The following is a 12,986-nucleotide window of genomic DNA, read 5'->3' on the forward strand; positions in this document are numbered from 1 at the left end:
TTTCAGATGATCACCCTGACTGAGATCATGCGTCAGAAAGATGATGTTGCCTTTGCAGAAATGCTGAACAGGATTCGAGTGAAGGAGAAAGATGAGGAACTGTCTGAGTCTGACAGAGAATTGCTGACACAAGCCATCACTCAACCAGAACTTTGTTCCACCGATGTTCTGCACATTTCCCCACAAATAAGTTGGTTGAAGATCACAACTCAGCAACGCTGTCTCGGTTATTTTCTGACATCATCACTATTGATGCAGACGACTTCCAGAAAGATTCTCGATCACAAAGAATGACACGGCAAGACAAACCCAGCAAAGGAGGACGCAATGATTTACCTGACACCTTGAAACTTGCGGAAGGAGCTCGTGTCATGCTCACCAGAAACATTGACATACAGAAAGGATTGGTGAATGGTGCCTTTGGTACTCTGATGAAGGTGATTACTTCTGAGACGGATCAACGCATCACAAAGCTTGGGCTGAGAATGGACAGTCAAACAGCTGGAAGACGTAGTGGACCTGCAGGATCTGACGATCTGGTTTACGTGGAGAGAGCAGAGGATACTGTGAAACAGAAAGGAGTGGTACGTAGACAGTTCCCTGTAAAGCTGGCCTTTTCTTGTACCGTGCATAAAACTCAAGGCTTAACAACACATGCAGCTGTAGTTTCCTTGAAGAAGATCTTTGAAGCAGGCATGGCTTATGTGGCTCTAAGCAGGGTGACTTCTCTCAGCGGACTGTATCTGTTGGACTTGGATGAGAAGAAAATCTACGCCAACCCTGAAGTTACTACAGCCATCCAGACCATGAGACAAGCCAGTGTGGATGACATGATGCCTCTTCTTCCTCTGAGAGAAACCGTAAGCAGGCCTGACACTCTGACCGTCGTCCATCACAACACAGAGGGACTGCCATCTCACATCGATGACATCAAGAGACATCATGAACTGTGTCTGGCCGATGTACTGTGTCTAACCGAATCTCACCTGCAGGGCTCCTTTGTTGCAGACAGTCTTCAGCTGGATGGATTCACCTTGTACAAGCGTAACAGACACGTGTCGTACACAAATGTTCCTCAGATGGCCAGCAGATGTGGCGGTGGAGTTTGCTGTTTATGTGCGAAACACATTCAGGTGCATGAGAAACAGTATTTGCATAATGTGACTGATCTTGAGTTTGTAGTTCTGAAGGTTGAGGCTCCAGTCCAGGCACTGATCGCAGCGGTGTACAGACCCCCCAGCTACAGTTTGAGGCGCTTCCTGGAAAACATGGTAAGCCTTCTGGATGCACTGGAGACGATGGACTGTCACCCTGTAATTGTTTGCGGCGACTTCAATGAGAATCAGGTACCCACTTCTCCCAAGCCCATTTTGGAGCTGTTCCAGTCTAAAGGTTATACACAGCTGATCACATCTGCCACCACAGACAAGAACACACTCCTAGATCTTGTATTTCATTCCCAGCACAGCAGATGTCTCCATTCTGGTGTCATGAGGACGTACTGGAGCTACCATAACCCGGTGTTCTGTATCGTTTCCACCAGTGAACCATGAACATGTCTGGTGAGTTTTAAAGACGGACGTTCATTTGAAAAACACTTTACTTTGTATTTTGGTGTACAGATCAGTGAAAAGTGTGCAAAAATTTAATAAATCATGAATACAGAGAAATCATGGTACAGAGAAATTATGGAACAGAAATAATAGTACAGAATATTTATGGAAACAGAAATAATGGTACAGAATTTTGATGGATAGAGAATTAATGGTACAGAACTTTTATGGATAGAGAATTAATGGTAGAAAATAATTATGGAAATAGATTTTTTGGCCTGTGCATTTACCTGGGGGGGGTTGGGTTTGGGTTGGTAAATGCACAGGCCAAACATGGTAAGCCTTCTGGATGCAGAAGAATTCCCATGCAGTGCAGCGGCTGATTTGGTACAAACCAGCCGCTGCACCTCATGGTAAGCAGCTGTACTGCAGCAACTGCAGCACAGTTGCTGGTTTTGCATATACCAGCAACTGTTTGCAGCATCCAGAAGGCTTACCATGCAGTACAGCTGCTGGTTTGTATACATCCAGCAGCTGTACTAAAGCTGTTCAAAATAACTACATCAATACACCAGAAAGCATGAGCTTTCCTGGTGTATTGATATACCAGCTGATACCAACAGGGTGCAGGGCATGGTGGGTTGGGGGTGGGGTGGCAGTCAAAGGAACCATCACTGATTTATTCAGCTATTCACAGTTTCATTGCACTATCTGTGTGTACTTAGAGCTGAATGGCCAAATCTTTGACACGAGGATGTTCTTACCGGCAGAAAAGATGTTTTTGTTTAGAAGTTTCTTTTTTAGACGTGTGTACTCCACACAGGAGAACATGTCTCCTGTGTCCTCTGTGACAACTTCATCCAGCACAACCATCTGCAGAAGATCTACACCATCACACTTCTACATCATCTTCATGAACTATTGGTGCAAACAAGAGACACCACTGCTGGACCACACAGAGAAGTCTTCTACATGCTGCCATCCCAGTCTTTCTTCAAGTAGGTGATGAAATGTCACCTGTGAAGCTTCACCTGACCACCTGACTGGGCCTGAGAAAGATCATTGACATCATGCTGCCATGCTGCACACCAACAACAGAGGAAGCAAGACTTTACGGAACTAAGAGACTCCTCCTCCTCCTGCCAGTGACCTGGGTTCCTCACAGTAGAAGAAAAGGTAATGAAATTATTCATTATTATTGTAATTAATATATATTCATCCATGTTGCTGATTACAGCGTCTAAGACCATTTGCTTTGTGTTTATCAGCTCGTCCTCTGCTGTGAGTCCACCATCGATCCTGATCATCAATACTGTCATCAAAACTCCCAAGCATCTGGGTGTGAAACTGCACTGGCCAGGAGAAGACTGGACCTGCAGCACATTTAAGGTATATACTTATCATGTGCTATGGCAGGCTTTCAGCTGGTGGTCTTAGATGAATTGAGTTAATACCAAAATGTGTTTATCCATTTCTTTTCCTCAGGACCAGTTCCATGTTCATGCCTGCATGACACCAGCTCTTAAAAAGAGTAACCTGTGGCTGACTCTTGAGTCAGAGACCAGGCCATGTTGCTGCAGGGAAACGTTGCTGAGGACAGTCAACGTTTCTGGACTAACTACTTCCTCTCATCTGTGTAGCAAAAGGCCTTCTCAGTAAGACTCAACTTCCTGTGTGGCAGCAGAGATCTGAACTGGTCCATGGAGGCAGACAGATGATCAGCCTCTGGAAAAGGAAACCATCACATGGTGATCACACCGTACATCTCAACTGTGACAACATGTTCTCAGACTGTCTAGGTCTGCACCACCACACTGGACCCCACCAAAACAAAACTGAACTCAGCTCACACCAATCATCTTTGTAAAGATTATATTTTATAGTATAGTTCCATATTATTTATAGTTAAAGAATTAGTTTTGCAGTAATAATAGTAATGAAAGAATCACAATAACTGCCAATTATAATAAAATAATTATTAAATAAAGCAATATTTATAACATGGTGATCACACCGTACATCTCCACTGTGACAACATGTTCTCAGACTGTCTAGTCTGCACCAACACACTTGGACAACCACCAATGTAAAAACAGAACTGAACTCAGCTTACACCACCAGTCTTTGTAAAGACACATGTTATAGTATAGTTTCATATTATTTATAGTAGTAATAATAGTAATGAAAGAATCACAATAACTGCCAATTATAATCAAATAATTATTTAATAAAGCATATTTATAACCATAAAATTAAAAGTTAATATTTGCCAAGTGAATTCTATTAATTAAAACAGATTATTCCCCTGATAATAAATTATAATGTTGTAAAGGTTTTAGTTTTCTTTGTTCTGTTAGCCTTCTCTTTGGTTCCTTTGACTTGCCACCCACCCGAAGACACTCTGTTTATCTTCAGAGTGTGTTGGGGTGTGAACAATTGTCCATATTCCGTATAATTCATATGGAATATATAAGATGTATATATTTACATATATATGTGTCTGTATGTGTATGTGTATATACATATTTTACAGTATTTTGTGTCAGTTTGCTATTATTGTATATTATAAGAATAATAGATATGTTTATAATTATCATTACAAATGTTATTACAGTACAGTAATTATACTGATTATTTGTAGAAAGCATCCAGCGGGACTCACACATACATATGTTAACTTTGGATGCTGTCTGTGCCTAATATTTAGGCCTTAACAATAATGAAATTGCCCTAAATGAAATAGGACATTGCAATGCCATTTCAAAACTTGGCATTTTCCACCATAAAGACTGCAAATGCAGCTAACAGCAGTCCACAATTCAGTTAACCACCACAGCATCACAGTGGTTGAAGCTGAAGAGACGGCCAAGCTAGCAAAGCCTGTAAACATGTTTGTGTGAGTCCTGCTCAAGTGTGTGGTATCGGCTGGTATGTAGGTAGAAAACACATATATACACTTAACCTGGACTAATATAGACCCCAGTTAGAGACAAACATCATACTAAAGAATATAATGTGACCAATATATTGACAATGATCCTCAGGGTGTTCAAAGTAGTTCTGAAATGCCCACAACTACTGAGGAGGTCACACAGGCCACATCCAGAGACTGTGAGTCGTCTCTGTAGTTTTACGTTCAACCTGGGGTAACTCAGGTTATGTGTTCATAGATTTTCACTAATAATATCATTATCTGGCAGTGGGGCTCGGGTCTATGAAAGACACTGTGTGTACCCACATCGAAGCACAAAAGAAAAGTCTGATGGGCTCCACATATCCATTTAAACTGTGATATGTATTTTTTTTATTACTATTAATGCCCGACAAAGGGTGATGTTTGTTTGAGTTGTGCTATTAATAGCTTTTTGATTTTCCAATGTTTTATTCCATATAATTGCTGGCATTTAATATGATTACGTTTATCAAACAAAGCCAGTGCTTTCTTTAGGGTGGAGAATTCTCCTTTTTTTTTTGTTTTTGTTTTGTTTAGTTAGATTCTCCTACTATTTTATTTACATTTTTTAATATATCTGTTAAACTGTATTGTACTTGTGAATGTTTCAGTCATAATGTTAATATAAATTATATTTGCTTTGATATTGCCACATTTTCTTGGAAGAAAATGTTTTAAATCTGTGCTGTAATTGCAGATGTTCTGCTTTCTTTGTTAAAATGGCTATTTTTTTTCTAATAGTGATATTACTTTGATTTGTTATATTTATTCAATCTGAAATGTTATCAAACTCTGGTTAATCTAACAAGTCTAATTTGTTCCATTGCTTATAAAATTAATTTCTGCCACATTTATTTTTTCAAATTGTCATTCATGTTACTACATTTACATGTTATTGAGTTTCAATGTAATCTATGGCTTCCTTGATTAAAAGTGTCTAACTTCTACTTATAAAAACTCCACTGATCTGCTTTGTAGAAAGAATAATAAAAATGCACATTTTGAATATTGTCAGACTGAGTTTGAGATTATTCTCCTATTGAATTAAACTTAATTACTACTTGTGCTAAGACTTCAGCAGAAGGTTTCAGTTTTGAGCTTTAAAGACTAATAGTGTTAACCTTCAGCTGCATAAATACTTTGTCAACTAGCAGATTGCACCTGTCTCAAACCTCTTCAACTATATTAAGCACATTTAAGTTAAAACTTTTCATCGTTCATCATATTTTCTCACCAGTGTCAGCTTTTCTTTTGCTTTTTACAATGATTATCCACTTTTCACCACTTCAGACCCTTACACCTGAGAATCATATAGTTCAAGTATAACTTCATTGAAATATATCCAACAATCTTTAAACAACCACATGTCAGCACGCGGTCTGTCCGAATATGTTCTGTTTCCTTCAGCACCATGGACAGCAGCACTGTTTGTCTGTTTGTGAGCGTTCACACACCTCCTGACAGCACCATGGACAGCGGCAGTTTTTGCACTTCAATACCTTTCAACCTTTCAGCACTTTTAAATTCCAGTTTTGAGCTATTAAATACTTAAACAATTAATTTCAGTCTTAAATAAATACTTTTCAAAGTCCACATTTCAGCTATCTTTCACTATCTTCAGCCATCTTTTCAGCATTTTATTTCAATCATTCAGCATGACAGCATTCACACATGCTGTTATGCAATAACAGCTTTTTCTAGTGATAGAATTGTTTTTCCCTCTTCTCTGGGGTGTGAACATCGGTCGTCCGCCTACTCCTCTCGCAGCGTTCGGCCCACAGACTCCGTTCATACATCAAATTGATCGGCTCGGCCTGTAGATGTCTGCTATGACTCCTGTTGTCTGTATCTATTAAACTTTTTAAGATATCGAGGGTTGTTCGACCCACCATTTTTCCATAGGAATGAATGGGGAATCTTGGCAGAGCCTCCAAAAACATGGTCTCCTTTGAAACCTTTCTTCTCCTGCATACTTTGGGCTAGAGACTCCATTCAAAGTTTAAATCGATCACAAGGGACTGGGCTATAAATCTTCTATTCAGAATTTTGATATCTTTTATGGTTTATGAGATATGCCAGGTTAAAAATCACTAAAACTTGGATATCTGTTTCACACTCTGATTTTTCTGCTTTTTTCACTCCTCAAACAAACTCTCATAACTCCTACACCGTTTATCGTACAGACACAAATTATATATCAAAACGGAGGAAATCTTCGTGGCTACAAATGAACCCTGGATGATAATGGAGCTGGGAGCTACGGATTTTGAGCTACGCTGCTCTAAAGTCTACCTACGCCCTCCATTGAATCCATTTAAAGGCCTTCTGGACTCTGGGCCCAAAGTGCATTTCTCCTGTGTTTTCAACCCGCCACCATTTAGAATTCTGTTCGCATTACAGTAAAATAAATTACATCCTGCGTTCCCCAGACCCTCCTGGCGCTCACGGTGAAAAAAAATTATCTGGATAACTCTTATAGTTTTCTTTTTAATGAACAGTTGTTCGGGAGGTGCGCAGGAGTGATGACAACAGTGCAGCTCTGGCCTCTTCTCTGTGTGCCTATCAGCTGAGGTGGGGGCCGTCGTCATGACAACTCACTGACTGCTCTCAGCTGTTAGGAGGCCAGCTGACCTTTGCCCTAATCCATTCAGTTTATTGATCCAGATCATGGACTTCTCACCTGGTTTTGGCCTCCTATTGAGTCCAGGCAGGTCCCTCTGTCCTCTTCTCCTGTCTCCTCCTTGTCCAATACTCATACAACATGCCACATGTCCTCCTCTATCTCTCCTCCTCTGTCTGTCCTCTCATCATGTCTTTTGCTGCTCATGTTACATGATGGACTGTGTTTAAGCTGCCATTCACCTCTTTTTCAGCTCTTTCTGCCTTTACAATCATTACTTCTACATTCAACCAGTTCAGCACCTTTAATATTCACTTTCAGCGGTAAATCCTTTAACTATTTACTTCAGCTTCATGATTACTGCAGCTGGTGCTTAAGGAAGCAGACTTCGGCCATTTTCAGCCATGTTGAAACTATCTTAAGCAACATTTAAGTTAAACTTTGCCACCATTGTAACTACATTATAAACACCAGTTTTGAGCTTTAAATCCTTCCAACTACTGACTTAAGCTTCATATATACTTCTTCAACAACCATATTTCAGCCCTTTTCAGCCATCTTCAGCGATCTTAAGCACATTTCAGTTCAGCTTTCCACCTTTTTAACTACATTTAAACACCTGCTTGTGCTTTAAAATCCTTCCAACTATTGACTTAAGCTTCATATATACTTCTTCAACAACCATATTTCAGCCCTTTTCAGCCATCTTCAGTAATCTTAAGCACATTTAAGTTCAACTTTCCACCATTTTAACTACATTTAAACACCAGTTTGAGCTTTAAATCCTTCCAACTACTGACTAAGCTTAGCTCATATATACTTCTTCAACAACCATATTTCAGCCATCTTCAGCGATCTTAAGCACATTTCAGTTCAGCTTTCCACCTTTTTAACTACATTTAAACACCTGCTTGTGCTTTAAATCCTTCCAACTATTGACTTCAGCTTCATATATACTTCTTCAACAACCATATTCAGCCCTTTTCAGCCATGTTGGAACTATCTTTAAGCACATTCAGTTCAGCTTTCCACCTTTTAAACTACATTTAAACACCTGCTTGGCTTTAAATCCTTCAAACTATTGACTTAAGCTCATATATACTGCTTCAAACAACAATAATTCAGCCCTTTTCAGCCATGTTGACTAATCTTAAGCACATTTCCGTTCAGTACCTTTCCACCATTTTAACTACATTTTAAACACAATGCTTGTGCTTTAAATCCTTCCAACTATTGCACTTAAGCTTCATATATACTGCTTCAACAACCATAATTCAGCCCTTTTCAGCCTCTTCAGCAATCTTAAGCACATTTCAGTTCAACATTTCAGCCTTTCAGCACCTTTAACTCCAGTTTGAGCTTTAAAGTCCTTCAACCTTTCACTTCAGCTTAATAAATACTTTTTCAAAAAGACATTTCAGCCTTTTTTTTAAACTATCTCAGCCACTTTTCAGCATTTTATTCCAATCATTCAGCATGACAGCATTCACACATGCTGTTATGCATAACAGCTTTTTCTAGTTATTATATACTATTATATACCGCATTTTTCGGCACCTTTCTCCTTCCGCATTTTTTGGGCTATTTCAACAATTTTGGTATCAAAACGTTCAGCTCGTTCAGGACATTTATGCTCTGACTTTTGGTATTTATAACTTTTATACTTTTTAAAATATTAACTTTAAACAAAAATATTTTGCCATTGAAATCAATGGAAAACGTTTCAGCTCATTCAAAAACTTCCGCTTCTTTCAACTCCTACTACTTTTACATACATTCAGCTAGAAACACCATTCAAACTTTAAACAACTCACAATGGATTGGGCTATTTAAAAATGACTTTTTTTGCCGATATGTTTTACGGTTTTGGATTTATGGAAGTTTAAAAATCATCAAAATTTTGATTTTCAACAAAATCTCTTGTCACTCTAGCGCCCTCTAGCTTTTCAGCCTGTTCCGCCACTCAAACAAATTCTCATCACTCCTACAATTTTCATCGTAGAGACATACATTATACATCAAAACGGAGGAATTTAAGTTGGCTTCGAATAGAACCAAGCACGACAGAGCTGGGACTTATAGATTTTGAGTTACGCCTCTCCAAGCGAGCAAAAGTCTACTTTGGCTCCTATACCCGTCCATGCATTTCAGAACCAGGATTCTGGGTCAAAGTGCATTTCTCCTGTGTTTTTAACTCGCCACCATTTAAATTCTGTTTGAAGTAGGGATGAATAAATTACATCCCTGCATTCCTCAGACCCTCCTGGCGCTCACGGTGAAAGATTTATTAGGATAACTCTTATGGTTTTCTGTCAGGACCAAGGAGTTCGGGAGGTGCGCAGAGTGATTCGGCAGTTCTGCTCTGCTCTTTTCTCAGTCTGTGCCTGTCAGTTGTCATGGGCTGTTGTCATGACAACTCACTGACCGTTCTCAGCTGTGAGCAGCCAGCTGAACTTTCACCTAATTTATTCAGTCCAATTGATCCAGATTATGGACTTCTCACCCAGTTTTGTCCTCCTAATGATTCCACATATGTCTCTGTCCTCTTCTCCTGTCTCCTCCTTGTCCTTCTCATTACAACAGGCCACATGTCCTCCCCTATCTCTCCTCCTCTGTCTGTCCTCCCATCATGTCCTTTGCTGCTCACTTACATGATGGACTGTGGTTCAGCTGCCAGTTCAGCTCTGTTTCAGCTCTTTCTGCCTTTTACAATCATTTCTTCTACATTCAACCAGTTCAGCACCTTTAACATTCAGTTTCAGCTTTAAATACTTTCACTATTGACTTCAGCTTCATGATTACTTCAGCTGGTGCTTAAGGAAGCAGACTTCAGCCATTTTCAGCCATGTTTGACTATCTTACGCACTTTTCAGTTCACCTTTTCACCATTTTAACTACATTTAAACACCAACTTGAGCTTTAAATCCTTCCAACTATTGACTTCAGCTTCATACTTCTTCAACAACCATATTTCAGCCCTTTTCAGCCATCGTCAGCAATCTCAAACACATTTCACTTCAAACTTTAACCCTTTCAGCATCTTTTTACTCCAGTTAGAGCTTTAAATTCTCAAACAATTAACTTCAGCTTGATAAATACTTTTTCAACAAAGACATTTCAGCCAACTTCAGCCCTTTTCAACCATTTTCAACCAATTTTCAACCAATTTAACAATCATTTCCATTCAACGTTCTATCTTTATAGATCAGATCAGATCAGAAATACTTTATTAATCCCTTGCAGGGAAATTCATGTTTTCAGTACAACCCATCCAAGACTAGACAAAACAACATATAACACAAACAAGAACAGGCAGACTGACGGAGCAGCCGTTTCTACAGCGCTCCTTGTCAGCACCTTCTAATTCCAGTTTCAACTTTATATTAAAAAACTTTTTAGTTCAGCTTCATGAATACTTCTTTATATTATTTTATTACTATTATATACTATTTTATTTTGACACTTGTGTGTTAGTGATGCTACTTTTTTCCTGAGTGCACGCACTGTGCTGAGACAGTGTGTGTACAAAATCTAAAGTAAGGTCTAATGTGTTATTATTTTAACACTACATCGTTGAGCTGTTTACAGGTTGAAGTTGTAACAAGGAGACATCGGATGGCCTAGGGTTGTAGTGGTGAGACACTATCAACACAATCCCCTTCATACGTGTTTTCTCTCGACATTTTTATAAAGGCAAGTAGGAGAGTTTTTTTGTTGGTTTTGATTGTTTAAGTAATGGTAATTAATCTCCTTTATTTGGCTTTCTATAGTTGCTGTATTCACATTAGCTAACTTTGCTTGTAAACTACAGGCAATGAGAGGGAATAGAAATGGGTTAATCTATTTGTGTTTGATCAGTGTTTATTTTAATTAATCATGTATCAAAATTTCACAGAGTAAATTATTTTAAAGATACAGGTAAATACCAAGCGTGGTCTGTGAGATCTGATGGGATGGTTTACTGGTTGGATAAGTGGTTAAGATTGTGAAATTTAATGGAAACATTCAATATTAGCTTGTTTTTTTTATAACACCAAACGTGTAATTGCAGGTCAACCAGCTTATAAAATGATGGAGGCTGGCTCAAATATCAGTATCATTCATGTTAATTCTATGGCGTTTCTTTAATTTATTAAAAGATGTGTAATATTAATAGCTTTATCTGTCACCTGTGATGGAGTTATGGCTGACTCATGTACCATAGCAATATCCACAAATGAATAATATACAGTTTTCTTTGCAAAACCATTTAATGATTAAAATGATGGTTGAAAAATTCATTATCTTATCTACTAATTAATGCAACTATCAACATGTGAAACGTTTAGTTTTGAAGAGAAGTTCAAAGACTGAACAGTGTTCGGACACTTTACTGTAACTTTATTATCACATTGTAATCATCCACATTACAGTAGTAATTGTATTAAATTTGTTTATATTATTCAGTTAGTGTTACTGTTAGTTGTTAGTTAGTGGACTTATATGTTTAAGAACTTTATTTATTTATATTTTACACTGTTTTTAACCAAGCACTAGAATTTCTGACTTCACCTAAACTAAACACTAAACTACGAGATCGTTGCGCCCGCTCCCGCCCCTCCCCTTCTGCTGGCTTCGGCAAACGGTGAGTACGCGCCATTCTTTCTCTCGTGAAATTATTAATATTTTAACTATAAACGGCTGTAAACGTCCCCAGACATGTCCTGAGATGTTGATGAACTGTAAGCGAAGTAAAATCAGTCCAAGAACGACCGAAATTAATTACTATTTTAACTGTTTTAATCGAAGCGGACCGGAAGTACATCCATTTTGCTTCGTCACGCTAGCGGAGATTAATATCTAATGTCCCTCGGTTAAATGATTCATTTATGAACTATAAACACGGTTAAGCATCTTCTAACATGTCCAGAGATGTTGTTGAATGGTAAACGATGTAAAATCAGCCAAAGAATAATCGAAATTAACCATATGAACAAGTATATTTTAACAATATGAAGCTAGCTAACCGTTCGGGTGGCTAACGCTAACGGCCGCTAACGGCTAATTTTAACACCATAAAAATGTCTTCAGCTCTTGTTAAACTTCAAACGAATTCAAACAAACCAATGAGCCACCAGATTTATTTATTCTTTAACCACAGTGACGAAGTTAAATGACCTGGCAACCTATTCATTACTATCCTACTCATAGTAACTAGGCTTGTACAGTAAGCTAGTGATTAGCATTATGCTAGTTGTATGTTAAGCCTGAGCTGAAGATAATTAGGTGTGTCTTGACTGAGGGATTAATATACAGCTAACTGCTAATGCTATCCTGTCTGGATGGACTAATCAGTCAAAAAACTCATTCTCAGTTAAAAGGTTTAATATTCACAGCTGTATATTTAATAATATTATAACTGAGTTAATTGCTAAGCTGACAGGGACCAAAACATGCAGAGATGAGATGTTTTCTCTGGTGGCACAGACAGGTATGAGGATTATTACTGAAGCCAGAATAAACACAGATAACTTAAGGACTCTACAGTCTGACTGCAGCTGTGTCTTACAGCTGTTTGCTGTCTGTAAAGGTGAGACACACATCCAATTGACCAGATGGAAAATGAATTACTTGTATTTATTACAGATTTTATGTCAACATGACTTTTAACATACTACTCTACATAGAAATGAAATGAATGCTTCTGTGATTTTATTTTATTTAATTTTTTTTTCATGGCCAGGTTATTACTCTGTAAGAACTGGTAGATGTAAACAGGTACAGTTAAACTGGACTCCTCATACAGCACACCTGTTTGAACTGGATAATATATTTAAACTGAACTGGACTGTATCATTAAAAATGTCCTGAGAGGACCTGC

At 38.4% G+C, this 12,986-nt stretch overlaps 1 protein-coding gene across 1 annotated transcript; it reads left to right on the forward strand.

Annotated features, from left to right (window-relative positions):
- Nucleotides 1–290: 290 nt before the first annotated feature.
- LOC121648892 lies at nt 291–1,553 on the forward strand. The gene is made up of 2 exons (XM_041999348.1): nt 291–860; nt 993–1,553. Exons 1-2 carry the CDS (start codon nt 291–293, stop codon nt 1,551–1,553), a joined length of 1,131 nt encoding a protein of 376 aa, XP_041855282.1.
- The last annotated feature ends 11,433 nt before the right edge of the window (nt 1,554–12,986 follow it).

This window comes from Melanotaenia boesemani, chromosome 2 (assembly GCF_017639745.1).
Source record: "Melanotaenia boesemani isolate fMelBoe1 chromosome 2, fMelBoe1.pri, whole genome shotgun sequence".
NCBI lineage: Eukaryota > Metazoa > Chordata > Actinopteri > Atheriniformes > Melanotaeniidae > Melanotaenia > Melanotaenia boesemani.

Coding starts and splice junctions, on each gene's coding strand:
- LOC121648892 (XM_041999348.1), top strand. CDS start 291: ATGACACGGCAAGACAAACCCAGCAAAGGAGGACGCAATGATTTACCT. Junction 861..992: donor TTCTTCCTCTGAGAGAAACC/GTAAGCAGGCCT, acceptor TCTCACCTGCAG/GGCTCCTTTGTTGCAGACAG.